This window comes from Stomoxys calcitrans, chromosome 1, assembly GCF_963082655.1.
Source record: "Stomoxys calcitrans chromosome 1, idStoCalc2.1, whole genome shotgun sequence".
In the NCBI taxonomy this organism is placed as follows: domain Eukaryota; kingdom Metazoa; phylum Arthropoda; class Insecta; order Diptera; family Muscidae; genus Stomoxys; species Stomoxys calcitrans.
In genome coordinates, this window is record NC_081552.1 from 37051802 (window position 1) to 37065170 (window position 13369).

At 40.3% G+C, this 13369-nt stretch overlaps 1 protein-coding gene across 1 annotated transcript; it reads left to right on the forward strand.

Moving 5' to 3' along the window:
• The first annotated feature begins 6400 nt into the window (after nucleotides 1-6400).
• On the forward strand, nucleotides 6401-8245 carry LOC106093592 (uncharacterized). The gene is made up of 3 exons (XM_013260666.2): nucleotides 6401-6501; nucleotides 6563-6674; nucleotides 6826-8245. Exons 2-3 carry the CDS (start codon nucleotides 6653-6655, stop codon nucleotides 8130-8132), a joined length of 1329 nt encoding a protein of 442 aa, XP_013116120.2. The 5' UTR covers nucleotides 6401-6501; nucleotides 6563-6652; the 3' UTR covers nucleotides 8133-8245.
• Nucleotides 8246-13369: the final 5124 nt, after the last annotated feature.

Genomic DNA, 13369 nt, shown 5'->3' on the forward strand with positions numbered 1-13369 from the left:
ATGAAACAAACTAAAATAATGCCGGCAATAGTTTCAAGTGTTGCCACTGTAATAGTTGTTTGCCTATTTTCTCACTATTAACAGAGTACTACTTTTCCGCCGATTTTCATCCAACGTTTTTTTTTTCATATGGAGTTTGACAGCTTTCCGCTCGAAAAACTGAACAGAATACTCAACTTAAGGCTGGTACTATATTCGTTTTTCACAGGTGAAAACACTTGTTTTTCCATGTTACAAAAATTTCAATATGTTGTCATTGAGATTTTATGGAATTTTTTTTTTTAAAGAAACAGCTGGCACTTTTTTCTTTTTCGCCGATTACTTTTTGAGATAATAGATTTTACTGTAAAAAAACTTGCTGATTTTGTTCAGAAAGACATTCCCTTATTACTTATGGTACAAATTTAATAAAATTGTTATTATATCATTGTTATTTTCGTAATGTTTCAAAAAGTAATCGGTGAAAAACGAACATAGTACCAGCCATAATGAGGGAATGTCCTACTAAATGAAATCAGCATTTTTTTTGCTTCAAAATCTTTTATTTACAAAAGTAATCATGAAAAATGTCGCTAAAAGCGCATGGCGAAACGAATAAAGTTGGTCTCATTGGTACAACAACCACAAATCATATGGTCATGTTGTCATCCAGCTGATCGACGTTTTGCCAACACACACAAAGAAATTTATGTGCGTGTGAGAAAGAAGAAAACAACAAAGAGAATGCAAACAAAAATCTGTCATGTTAATTCTGTTAATACTGTGGAGGATCTGGTTAACGATCGGATTTTTGAACATGTGTGAAACTCTGTAGAGGGTCCACCCATACAAATGATGAGCTGCGAGTTTAGAGGGGACATCTTCACGCTACATTTTGCGTCGGCGGAATGTATTGATACCGTCAAACAGCTCGTCAGACGTATTCACGGTCCCTGGGAGTGCGCAAAGCTCGACCTGGTGAGAAAGATGGATATCCCCCAGCTCACAAACGCTACGATCTTCATGAAGGGATGGGACAGTAAATTTGCGACGGAACTCATGTTGGGATTCTTCGGCAAGCAAAACGAAGGTTTGGTCGCAGAGAAGTGGGAGGTCTTCCACAGGGAGGAGAAGGAGGAAGGAACACTCTTTGTAGTTGGCATTGATCAAGTCTCCGTGACAAGTTTGGCTAAGACTTAAGGCATGGCGCACTACGGGAGCAAGGCTGTCTTTTTTAAGATTGAGATGACTAGGATAGGCAGAAATTTGCATTCTGCGACATCAGGCAGTGCAGTGGCAGGTGACTCAACACCGCCCAACAAACAGGGGGCCGACAACGAGACAATCACGGCATCTCTCAATATTGTAAAGACTAGGAGAAGCAATGATCCTAATACTAAAATATCAGACAGTGCAGTGGCGAGAGACCCAACACAGTCTAACAAACAGGAAACCGACGACGGACCCATCACCGACTTAAAGATACGGAATACTGGGATAGGTAAAGATCCTAATATTGAAACATTAGGCAGCGCAGCGACAGGAAACTCAATGCAACCCAACGAACAAGGAGACGATGATGGTACCATCACCTACTCCCAAGAAGCCCATTTATTTAAGATTTGGAGTGCTAAGATAGGCAAAGATCCTAGTATTGAAACATCAGGCAGTATAGGGAATGGAAACCCAATAAAGCTTAACGAACAGGGACCCGACGATGGAACCATTACCGACTATATAAATAGCCGGAAGACTAGACTAGGCAAAGAAGGTAAAACCATGACATCAGGCAGTGCAGTAAAGTTAACAGGAAAGTCAATGCAGTCTAAAGAACATGGAGCAGACGATGAGATCATTGCATACTCCCAAGATGCTCATTTACTGGAGGACCAATGATTGAAGTAATCCAGATAAACCTCCACCGGAGCGAGACTGCTACACACGCAAAATCAGAAAGGGCAATATTCATATTGCCTTAATTCAGGAGCCATGGACGACCCGGAACAAAGTTTCTGGACTGAACCATATCAACTACTAATTATTCTATGCTAACATTGGTACTCGGCCGAGGACCTACATACGTTATTTGTCATAAAAATTTGAATTATATATTTTCCCCAGAGTTGTCAACGTCGGACGCAACAGTGATGAAAGAGACAGGGAGGCGGTGAAGCATACCTGGTATCGCTTTATCTGCCTTTCGACCCTCCGACACCGCCACCAACGTCTGAGATACAACGGCTGGTAGGGAAAGGAAAACAGACAGGAAACGAGGTAGTAATAGGGTGCAATGCAAACTCTCACCACATTTCATGGGGTAGTACCACCACTAATAAGCGGGACCAAGCCCTGTCAGAGTTCTTGAATACTAACCTTGTGCAAGATAATTTAGATTGTCCAAGCAAAGAAGAGATTGACGAAAATGTCAGCAGGATTATGTCTGCACTGGTGGGGTCCTTCGATGATAGTTGTCTTCTTCGGGAAAGGAAATCAACCCAAGAAAAACCCTAGATGGCCGGGGAGATCCGCAATATTGGTAAAGAGGTCCGCAGACTTTTTAACAGAGCACGTCGTAAAAAAACGGAAGTATATTGGGATGTGTATTACACACGGCCCAAGGAATTCAAAAAATTACCAGAGCGGCAAAACGTGGCTCCTGGAAGCTTTTCTGCGAACAGGTCGCTAGCGTTAATGACGCCGCTAAGATAAAAAAGTTTCTCTCAAAAACCCAAACTGAAACTTTAGTAGACAATATGGGAGTGAGAGCAAAGATAACGGAGGACATGTTGAGGCTTTTGATGAAAACCCATTTTCCACAGGATACGACGGAACTCACGGAGACACCGGAATCTTGGAATAATGACGTTGATCGACGGTTTATAATAACGGAATTTATGGTAAAGGAATCCTTGAGGAGCTCCAAACCATTTAAGTCACCCGGACCTGACGGAATGTTTCCGACGTTACTACAGAAAGAGGCAGACTATCTGGCGCCTCGTCTGACCAAAATTTTCAGAGCGTGCCTAGGACTTTCATATACACCGAAAGCCTGGCAGAAGGCAAGGGTGTTTATACCTAAGCCCGGCAAGCCCAGTTATGCGACACCAAAGGCCTACAGACCCATAAGCCTTACGTCCTTTCTACTCAAAACCATGGAACGTATTGTGGACACCATAATAAAGAGTATGACATCCAGCGAACTACTCAAATACAAACAGCATGCCTATGTCAAGGGAGGTCGGTGGAGACTGCCCTGCACGAGGTTGTGCATAAAGTAGAAGAATCCTTCGATGCCAAAACGTACACACTGGCGGTATGCATTGACATCGAGGGGGCTTTTAACAATGTGCGGAGCGACACACTGATCCAATCCTTAGACCAGTACCGGGTGGACCTGATTCTTAGAGACTGGATAAACCATATGCTAAGGAACAGGTGGATAAATTGTGTGTCCCATGACATAAATATAAGGAAGAAAGTGGCACAGGGCACGCCACAGGGGGCATTTTATCGCCACTCCTATGGGTGACCACCATAAATGACCTATTACGGATGCTGACTGAGGAGGGATTTTAACCCGTCTGCTACGCAGACGATGTTATAATACTTCTTAGGAGTAAGGATTCGAACGAGCTATGTAGAAGGGCCGAAAGGGTCTTATATGGCATATGACTGGGCTAGACCCAAAGGTCTCAATGTTAACCCATAGAAGACTGAAATATGCCTGTTCACGAGGAAGACGAAGGTGGACCAATTTAATACATCACGTTTCCTCAATAAGACGATTTCGATATCTGACAAGGTCAAATACGTGATCTTTGACAGGAAACTGAATTGGAAGTGCCACATTCAGGAATTTACTGAGAAGGCTCAGAGATGTTGGGCAATATGTAGACGGGGATAAGACCAATACTTACTTACGCCTCAGTAGTTTGGTGGACTGCTATGGAGAAAAAGTGCAACATAAGGATCATACAACAGGTTCAGAAAACATGTTGTCTTGGCATAGGCGGAGCGATGAGGACCACGCCCACTAGGGCACTGGAGACTATTCTAGATGTTCGACCCATTGACATACAGATTAAGTGTGAGGCAGCCACTACGACTATGAGACTTAAGGCGATGGGAGAATGGATTGAGGATGGGAGCAGCTCATACCATCCCGGTATAATCGAGGCGACGATAGGAAACCTGAAAGGAAGGGGAGAGGTTTCCGATCGGATACCTGAGATGAACCTTGAATTCGAGTGCGACGCACTGCTGCCATCGTCACAGTCTTGGATTGACGGAACCCTAGTATTGCCATCTGGAAGATCATTTTACACGAATGGATCAAAGCTAGAGGACAGAATGGGCCTTGGGGTTTACATTGAAAACCCAGGGACTGACATCTGTTTTAGACTGCCTGACCATAATACGGTCCTGCAGGCGGAGATCCGGTCTATCACGGAATGCGTGAAGTGTGGTACTAACGCGAGGACGTCGATTGTGAACATTTTTACCGAAAGTTAAATTGCCATAAGGGTAATAACAACCAGGTCGGTAAGGTCACGAACAGTCTTGCAGTGTAAGAAGAATATTAACGCCTTTTTTGAGGATGGGAAAATCCGCATCGTTTGAGTGCCGGGCCATAACGGAGTAAGGGGAATTGAAAGGGCAGACGATTTGGCGGTGAAGGCCAGAGGACTGCCGTCAATAAACTTGGTTAACCCGAAGCCTTTCGGGTCGACGCAGTCTGAGTTAAGGGAGTGGGCGACGAATGCGCATGCAACTTTGTGGAACAGCGAAACGGTCGGTAGGACGGCGAAAATCCAATGGGGGATCCTGTTCGTGAAAAGACGAGGCTATTGCTGAAAGGAAGCAAAAAGGAGGTCAGTATAGCTATTGGTATCATAACGGGACACATAGGACTACGAGCCCACTTACATATGCAAAATCGGTGCGGCAAGTGATAGAATGTGTAGGGCTTGCGGGGCAGATGATGAGACGTTGGAGCATTTCCTTTGTCATTGCCCGGCTTTCGCGTCCATCAGATACCGGTACTTAGGTGGAGACACAATATCAGACATGAACGAACTTAGGGGAGTGGTATTGAAAACAATTAAGGATTTTGTAAGTAGCACGGAGTTCCTAACTTAAATTTTTCTTTTTAGAGGTTACTTTATAGGTTTTGGGGCGCACAACAAGCCGATTACTGGCTTAGGTGTATGTCCATAGTGGCATGGGCGGATTAATATTTGCACCCTCTTTTCAACCTAACCTAATACCGTCAAACCTGGCCGGCAGTTAACAACTGTTCGCTTGAGACCAACTTAATCAATCCGCCTTGCTAAAAGCGAGTAGTTCCAGCCTTTATGTCAAAATAAGCTGATTTAGTAAAGAAAAAAAGATGTTTGAGTGAGTCGTGTCACTCATTTGAGTTAGTGGAACAGGCAATTAGCTTCAATACGATTTTTACCGCCGACTTCTTCGACTTTTTTTTGCTATGGTTAACAACAGGATTCACTAATAGAAGGTTAGGTCACTTGCGAAAACGAACTGGTAAGACCCCATGAACATCATTAAGGATGCCAAATCTGCCGATTGAAATTGTCATCAAATAGGAGAAAATGTAAACAAAGAATGAATGTAAAAAGAGAAAAAGTTGACATCCTCAATGTCAAATACTGCAAAAAATTAAAAGAATTGTGTCGGCTGATCATTTGGCTTAACTTTATTCAGTGAATCCTGAGTTGGGCCAAGGAAAAGAAGTTCTCTGATCGTCAAGAACAATACAATGAATCGAAACTAGCGTGCGTTCGACAGACGGACGGAAATGGCTAAATCGATTTGGAATGTCAAGACGATCAAGATTATATACAGTGCACGAAATAAATATAGGTTCACCCAAACACATAAAGATAAAAGTAAAAATTATATGAATTAATTTAATATTCATTATTGATCATTTGGCTTAACTTTATTCAGTGAGTTCTGAATTGGGCCCAGGATTCACTAATAGAAGGTTAGGTCACATGCAAAAACACAAAGTGGATAGGCCCCATAAATATCATTAAGGATGTCAAATCTGACGATTGAAAATGTCATCATATAGGAGAAAACGTAAACAAAGAATGAATGTAAAAAGAGAACAAGTTGACATCCTCAATGCCAAGTACTGCCAAATATTAAAAAAAAAGTATATCGGCTGATCGCTTGGCTTAACCTTATTCAGTGAATCCTGAATTGGGCCATAGAAATTGAGTTCTATGATCGTCAAGAGCAATACAATGAATCTTTGCGTATGAAGTTCTCGTAAATTTCTCCGACCGTCAAAAAATATGCAATTAATCTTTGCGTATGAATTTCCCATAAAATTTGTTTTAAAGACCCGTAACGCTGCAACACGATGTTGCAGGCGTAATCTGGCATTCACTGGAATGAATAACTTTGAGAATTCAGTGAACGAATGGAAGCTATGAACCAAAACAAACATTAAAACGTTTTTAAAGGATTTCAATAGATTTTAAAGGTGATATTGAGGTATGTTGTAAATTTTGTTATTATTGTACATTATACGATATAACAGCAATTTGCGCTACAGCCAGTTACTCAGCTTCTAGTCCAGTCCAGCCCATTCGCCCGGTGACCAGATAAGTTGATAATTGCACAAATGAATTAAATTTACAATAAAATGGAAACGCCAAACACAAAAGGTAATTTTTTAAAGATTTGAAGATTATTAAAACATGTTTTGGTACGATTTTACTGATATTCCTTGTGGCCCTTGGTTTGGTGCATCAACCCAATTTCTAATACGAATCAGTACACGAGAGAAAAAACAAATTTTTTTCTTTCTCATTGCAGAATTTGAAGTAACAGGAGTTTCACGAAGTGGTCGTGTAAGAAAAAAATCTTCTAAACTCTTAGATTTTCAATCGCCCGAAGAGAGTATCCAAAGAAAGGTATATAAGAGGCCAACTACTGCAGGTTCTTCATCCAAACTTCCCACAAAGCATGGTAGAGGACGCCCCAGTTTAGCAGCGCTAAGGGCTAGGCAGTTGGCGGTAGGAGAACAAGAAGATCATGATATGGCAGACGACGATGATATCCTGAATAATGAGAACGAACATGGCGGAACGGGGGAAGCAAACATTGACCTAGATATGCAGCCTATAAATTCCGATGAGGATGATGAACATTTGGATGATGGTATGGGTAACAATGCCAGCGATGATACAGATGACGATGGTTTCGGTGAATTAGTGGCAGATTTGGTGGGCACTGAGGGAGCTGCTGGCATGCAGAGAAATGCTCGCAATCCGGATTCTCAAGTTCGTAAGTCTTTGTACATGACGGAAAAGCGAATGGGTAAAGATGGCCGCTTAGAACGAAAAGATAAGGGTAAATCGCGTTACACCGCATATAGTTTGTGGGCAAAAGAGTATAGGAAATCTGGTAATTTTGGAAAGGATGTGGATTTTGCTAACGCTAGACGCGAATTGTGGGCCAATGTATCGAATAAGGAGAAAAATAATTGGCGGCGAAAAGCTAAAATACAAGCTACCAAAGCCAAAGCTCTGGAAAGAGCAGGTGGCATGAGTAGAGATGGCAAGAGGGGAGTCATCGCCTCAACAGGAAATAGCACAAATTCTACTTTTATCAATAGGCCAACAACAAGTCGAACCAAGAAACTTCAAATGCAAGCTGAAGAAAAGCAAAAAGCCATGGATGATATGGCCGAAACTAAACCCACAACACCAACTGCTAAAAGAACACGCAGTAATACCTACAATAGAAAGAGTACAACAACTGGGGGTTCCAATAAGAATGCCAATTCTGTGGCTCTATACACCAATGGTTCTGTGCCAAATTACAATACGGCAATGTATAATACCAACACACCTCTGCCCACTATAGAGCCCATTGATGCAGCAGCTCACTTGAAACTGTTGGGAGAAAGTCTCACAATTATTGGTGAGCGTTTGAAAGATCATGAAGGTCAAATAGCTGTTTCGGGCAGTTTGTCAGTGCTGCTGGACAGTTTACTGTGTTCATTGGGACCACTGTTATGTCTTACAACATGCCTTCCAGGACTCGACAAGAAGAATAAGCTTAAGACGAATCTTGCAATAACTTTAGATAATATTGCGTACGTTATGCCAGGCCTTTAAAAAGACAATCTAGTTGTAAGTAAAATATCAAAAAACGTTTTAAGTGCATAAGCAAAAGAGTGAACATATTTTTAACGTGAATAAAAATCTTAATTAAGCTATATAAACATGAATTTATGACTGTCATGGATGTGGGACTCAGTGACGCTTGATAAGACATCATAGGTATTCGTCTTTTCTTAGACCCTAGAATTACTACTAAAATTTTCCATGAACATTCCACTAAGGAACTGGGGATACTTCTCTAATATCAATGAGTGCAGTCCAATGAAAGTTTAAGCTCAATGATGCCGAGTCCGAACGGCGTGCCGCATAGCGATACCACTTAGTAGAGAAGTTTTAACATGACACGATACCTCACAAATGTAGCCAGGGGGACAACCACCACTGAAAAATTTTCTAATGTTTGTGCCGGAATTTGAACCGGGTCATTCGGCGTAACAGGCGGACGGTGCCAAATTTCTTCAAAATCGGACGGAAAATGGTCAATTTATTGCCTTAAGACTTTAAGTCTGGAGATCGGTCTATATATGGCTATATATAACTATATTCCGATTTTATGAGATCAGAAGGTCAGGTTTATATACAGAGAATGCGAAATCATCAAAAATTGCATTACCAAAATATCTGAAAATTTATAAATACCCAAAAAAGTATTTGTTGGGTATTTACCCAATAATTACCAAATCATTGAGTATTTACCCGGTAGAAACCCATCTCTACCCATTCGCAATCCCAACCGACCTACACTAATAGAAAATATTTGTGTAAAATTTCAACCACCCAGCTTTACTCCTTCGAAATTAGCGTGCTTTCGACAGACGGGCGGAAATAGCTAAGTCGATTGGGAATGTCAAGACGATCAAGATTATATACAGTGCACGAAATAAATATAGGTTCACCCAAACACATAAAGATCAAATTAAAAATTTTAGGAATTAATTTAATATTTTTTTTATTATTTTTAGGTGTTTTATTGGGTTGCCCAAAAAGTAATTGTCGGTAATATAGTAGTAATATAGTCGGCGTTGACAAATTTTTTCAACGGCTTGTGACTCTGTAATTGCATTCTTTCTTCTGTCAGTTATCAGCTGTTACTTTTAGCTTGCTTTAGAAAAAAAGTGCGCGAAATTTTGTTTACATTTGTTTGTTTGGCGTCAATTTTAATATGGGTACCACATGTATTGAAAAAAATTCATTTAACAAACCGAATCAACGCTTGTGATATGCACCTTAAACGCAATGAATTCGAACTGTTTTTAAAACGAATCATAACTGGAGATGAAAAATGGATTGTTTACAACAACGTTAGTCGAAAACGATCATGGTCCAAGCATGGTGAACCAGCTCAAACCACTTTAAAGGCTGATATCCACCAAAAGAAGGTTATGCTGTCTGTTTGGTGGGATTGGAAGGGTGTGGTATATTTTGAGCTGCTTCCAAGGAACCAAACGATTAATTCGGATGTTTACTGTCAACAATTGGACAAATTGAATACAGCCATCAAGGAGAAGCGACCAGAATTGGTCAATCGTAAAGGTGTCATATTCCACCAGGACAACGCTAGACCGCACATATCTTTGGTCACTCGCCAAAAACTGAGTGAGCTTGGCTGGGAACTTTTGATGCATCCTCCATATAGTCCTGACCTTGCACCATCAGACTACCATTTATTTCGATCTTTGCAGAACTCCTTAAATGGTAAAACTTTCGGCAATGATGAGGCTATAAAATCGCACTTGGTTCAGTTTTTTGCAGATAAAGGCCAGAAGTTCTATGAGCGTGGAATACTAAATTCGCCAGGAAGATGGCAAAAGGTTATCGAACAAAATGGCAATTATATATTTGATTAAAGCTCATTCTAAGTTTTATTAAAAATGCATATATTTCTTTTAAAAAATCCGCAATTACTTTTTGGGCAACCCAATAGTTATTTAAAATCTTTAATCTTCTTCAATAAAAATAACTAAAATATTTCACAATCAAAGAAAACTAGGGCGAAATAGATATAGGTTCAGTTCATTTTAGAGATTGGACATGAGCATTGTTTTTATTGGGTTGCCCAAAAAGTAATTGCGGGTTTTTTAAAAGAAAGTAAATGCATTTTTAATAAAACTTAGAATGAACTTTAAACAAATATACTTTTTTACACTTTTTTTCTAAAGCAAGCTAAAAATAACAGCTGATAACTGACAGAAGAAAGAATGCAATTGCAGAGTCACATAATTTGTTGACGATCAATAAATGTGATGTGTGTAAAATATAAATTTTTACCAATTTTTTTTTTTTTTGAAATGCCCGAATACATGTAAACCCTTTATAAACGGTGATTTTTTTGAGGTTAGGATTTTCATGCATTAGTATTTGACAGATCACGTGGGATTTCAGACATGGTGTCAAAGAGAAAGATGCTCAGTATGCTTTGACATTTCATCATGAATAGACTTACTAACGAGCAACGCTTGCAAATCATTGAATTTTATTACCAAAATCAGTGTTCGGTTCGAAATGTGTTCAAATTTTGACAAATTTTGTTCAGCGATGAGGCTCATTTCTGGTTGAATGGCTACGTAAATAAGCAAAATTGCCGCATTTGGAGTGAAGAGCAACCAGAAGCCGTTCAAGAACTGCCCATGCATCCCGAAAAATGCACTGTTTGGTGTGGTTTGTACGCTGGTGGAATCATTGGACCGTATTTTTTCAAAGATGCTGTTGGACGCAACGTTACGGTGAATGAACACATTTCGAACCGAACACTGATTTTGGTAATAAAATTCAATGATTTGCAAGCGTTGCTCGTTAGTAAGTCTATTCATAATGAAATGTCAAAGCATACTGAGCATCTTTCTCTTTGACACCATGTCTGAAATCCCACGTGATCTGTCAAATACTAATGCATGAAAATCCTAACCTCAAAAAAATCACCCTTTACATGTAAACCCGAAACATAAAGGAAATATATAAGCTTTTACATATCAATAGTTTGTGACCTTTTAGATTTCTTTTTAATAGCGTTAAATCTTGGTACTATTTTCCTCATTCATTTCTTTTTTAAAATTTTTTATATATATTGGGTTGCCCAAAAAGTAATTGCGGATTTTTCATATAGTCGGCGTTGACAAATTTTTTCACAGCTTGTGACTCTGTAATTGCATACTTTCTTCTGTCAGTTATCAGCTGTTACTTTTAGCTTGCTTTAGAAAAAAAGTGTAAAAAAGTATATTTGATTAAAGTTCATTCTAAGTTTTATTAAAAATGCATTTACTTTCTTTGAAAAAATCCGCAATTACTTTTTGGGCAACCCAATATATGCATCTATTTTTCTAACATTCTCTGAATAGTAATTACATTTTTGATCTCATAATAAATATTAATGAATGGATGTGTCATTTGAATAATTGATAGAGATTTTTATGTTTTTAAGTTTCAAAAGCAAAGTTTTATTACTATATCTAATATCAACAGTTTGGTTCGCCACCATGGTAGTAATTTTCACTTTTGATTTAAACAGGGTCCTGTGGTTAGCAATTATGAAAATTTTAGCGCTGCTTTGGGCACAATTGTTAGGAAATTTAATAAAGCAAGCTAAAAGTAACAGCTGATAACTGACAGAAGAAAGAATGCAATTACAGAGTCACAAGCTGTGAAAAATTTGTCATATGAAAAATCCGCAATTACTTTTTGGGCAACCCAATATATGGCTTGGAGATAATGTCAGGAACGTTTGACTAGAATCTTCTAAAACTGAAACAGGTAATGAATGCAGTAGCTAGGATTCCATGTAATGTACGTGTTCATGACCACATTTCAGGTTATGTCAAAACCTTTTTGGGAACTTCTTTTGACCGTTTTATTGATCTACGAAATATTTTATTCTTTAACAAAGTTATTAAAAGTGGAACACCGGTATCACTGCGTAGATAATTAAATTTTTCTCGCTCGAGAAGGAGTACTCAGATAAACTTGTCCCGTATATTTAGGTCTGTTTTCGAAAGATCATTCTGTATTCGTGTGACCAGGTGTTGGAATGTATTGCCCGCCGAGTTAAGAATCTTTTCACACTCGAATAATGTTTTTCGCTTAAATCTTATTAACTTCTATTCTACAGATCAAACTTAGTGTTGTTGCTTAAATCTTTTTGTATTGCTAACATGGGACTTGTTCAAATATCCAACAGTTTAAATTTTCGCATAATCTTGTTATGGCTGGGGAGCAAATTAAAATGAATTAGGCTAAGAATCTCACAACTTTTTGTAAATGTGAAGTATTTAACTTTTTAGGTTAGGTTAGGTTGAAAAGAGAGTGCAGATATTAATCCGCCCCATGCCACTATGGACCCCGGCCGATACGGGATGACTATGAGCACCACACAGGCTGGAACTTTGAGCTCCGACTTGTGTGGTGCCCATCGTTATCACGGGAAGCTTAGCGGGGTCCATAGCACGAATCCCATCACGCTCGTCTGCGAGTACCACTGCTTGCGCCGGGAAATTGGGTCGCACTTGCGGTATTCGACCGGCTGGTATAAAGCGAGCGGCTGCTGCGTTGATGATGTCTCGGAATTTCCTCTCGGCCACAAGCACATCAGAGGGGGTGGCAGTTCATTGAAGCGGCGATTGGTATAATCTCTGAAGCCAGTCCAATTGGCCTTCTTGTAATTGATGAACGTCCGGCGCTCAGAGGTTATGAAGTCGGGTGGTCGGTCGATGGAGAGGATTATGGGGAGGTGGCCTGACCCCAAAGAGATGACGGCTTGCCAGGAGATCAGGGGATGCAATGGAGATGTCTGGCGAGCTGCTGCACCTCCTCGTAATCCTAGTGGGGGCATCCTCAGTCACCGTGCAAAACGTGGAGCTTTCAATCTGCTCTGCCAAAGCTATGCCACGCTGGTCATTAAAGTCCCCTAGAACCAGACGATTATGGCCAGATAGTTACCCACTTATGTTGGAGTTGTAAGCTTGGTTTAATCGGGAAACAGCTACCAACCGGCTGTATGTACACGTTGTATAGCTCTATCTTGGCAGTACCGGACTTGACTGCTATCCCCATGCACTCCATGTAGGGGTCACTAGCTCCAAGCGCAGGCGTGATAGGTCTATATTGCACGGAATGGTGTATCACGAAGGCCAATCCCCCACCTCCATTCCTTGAGCGATCCTTACGTAGCACTTTGTATCCGTGACAACTGTGCAAGCTGCAGGTGTTTGTCAGTTTTGTCTTCTGGATCGCTGCGACCA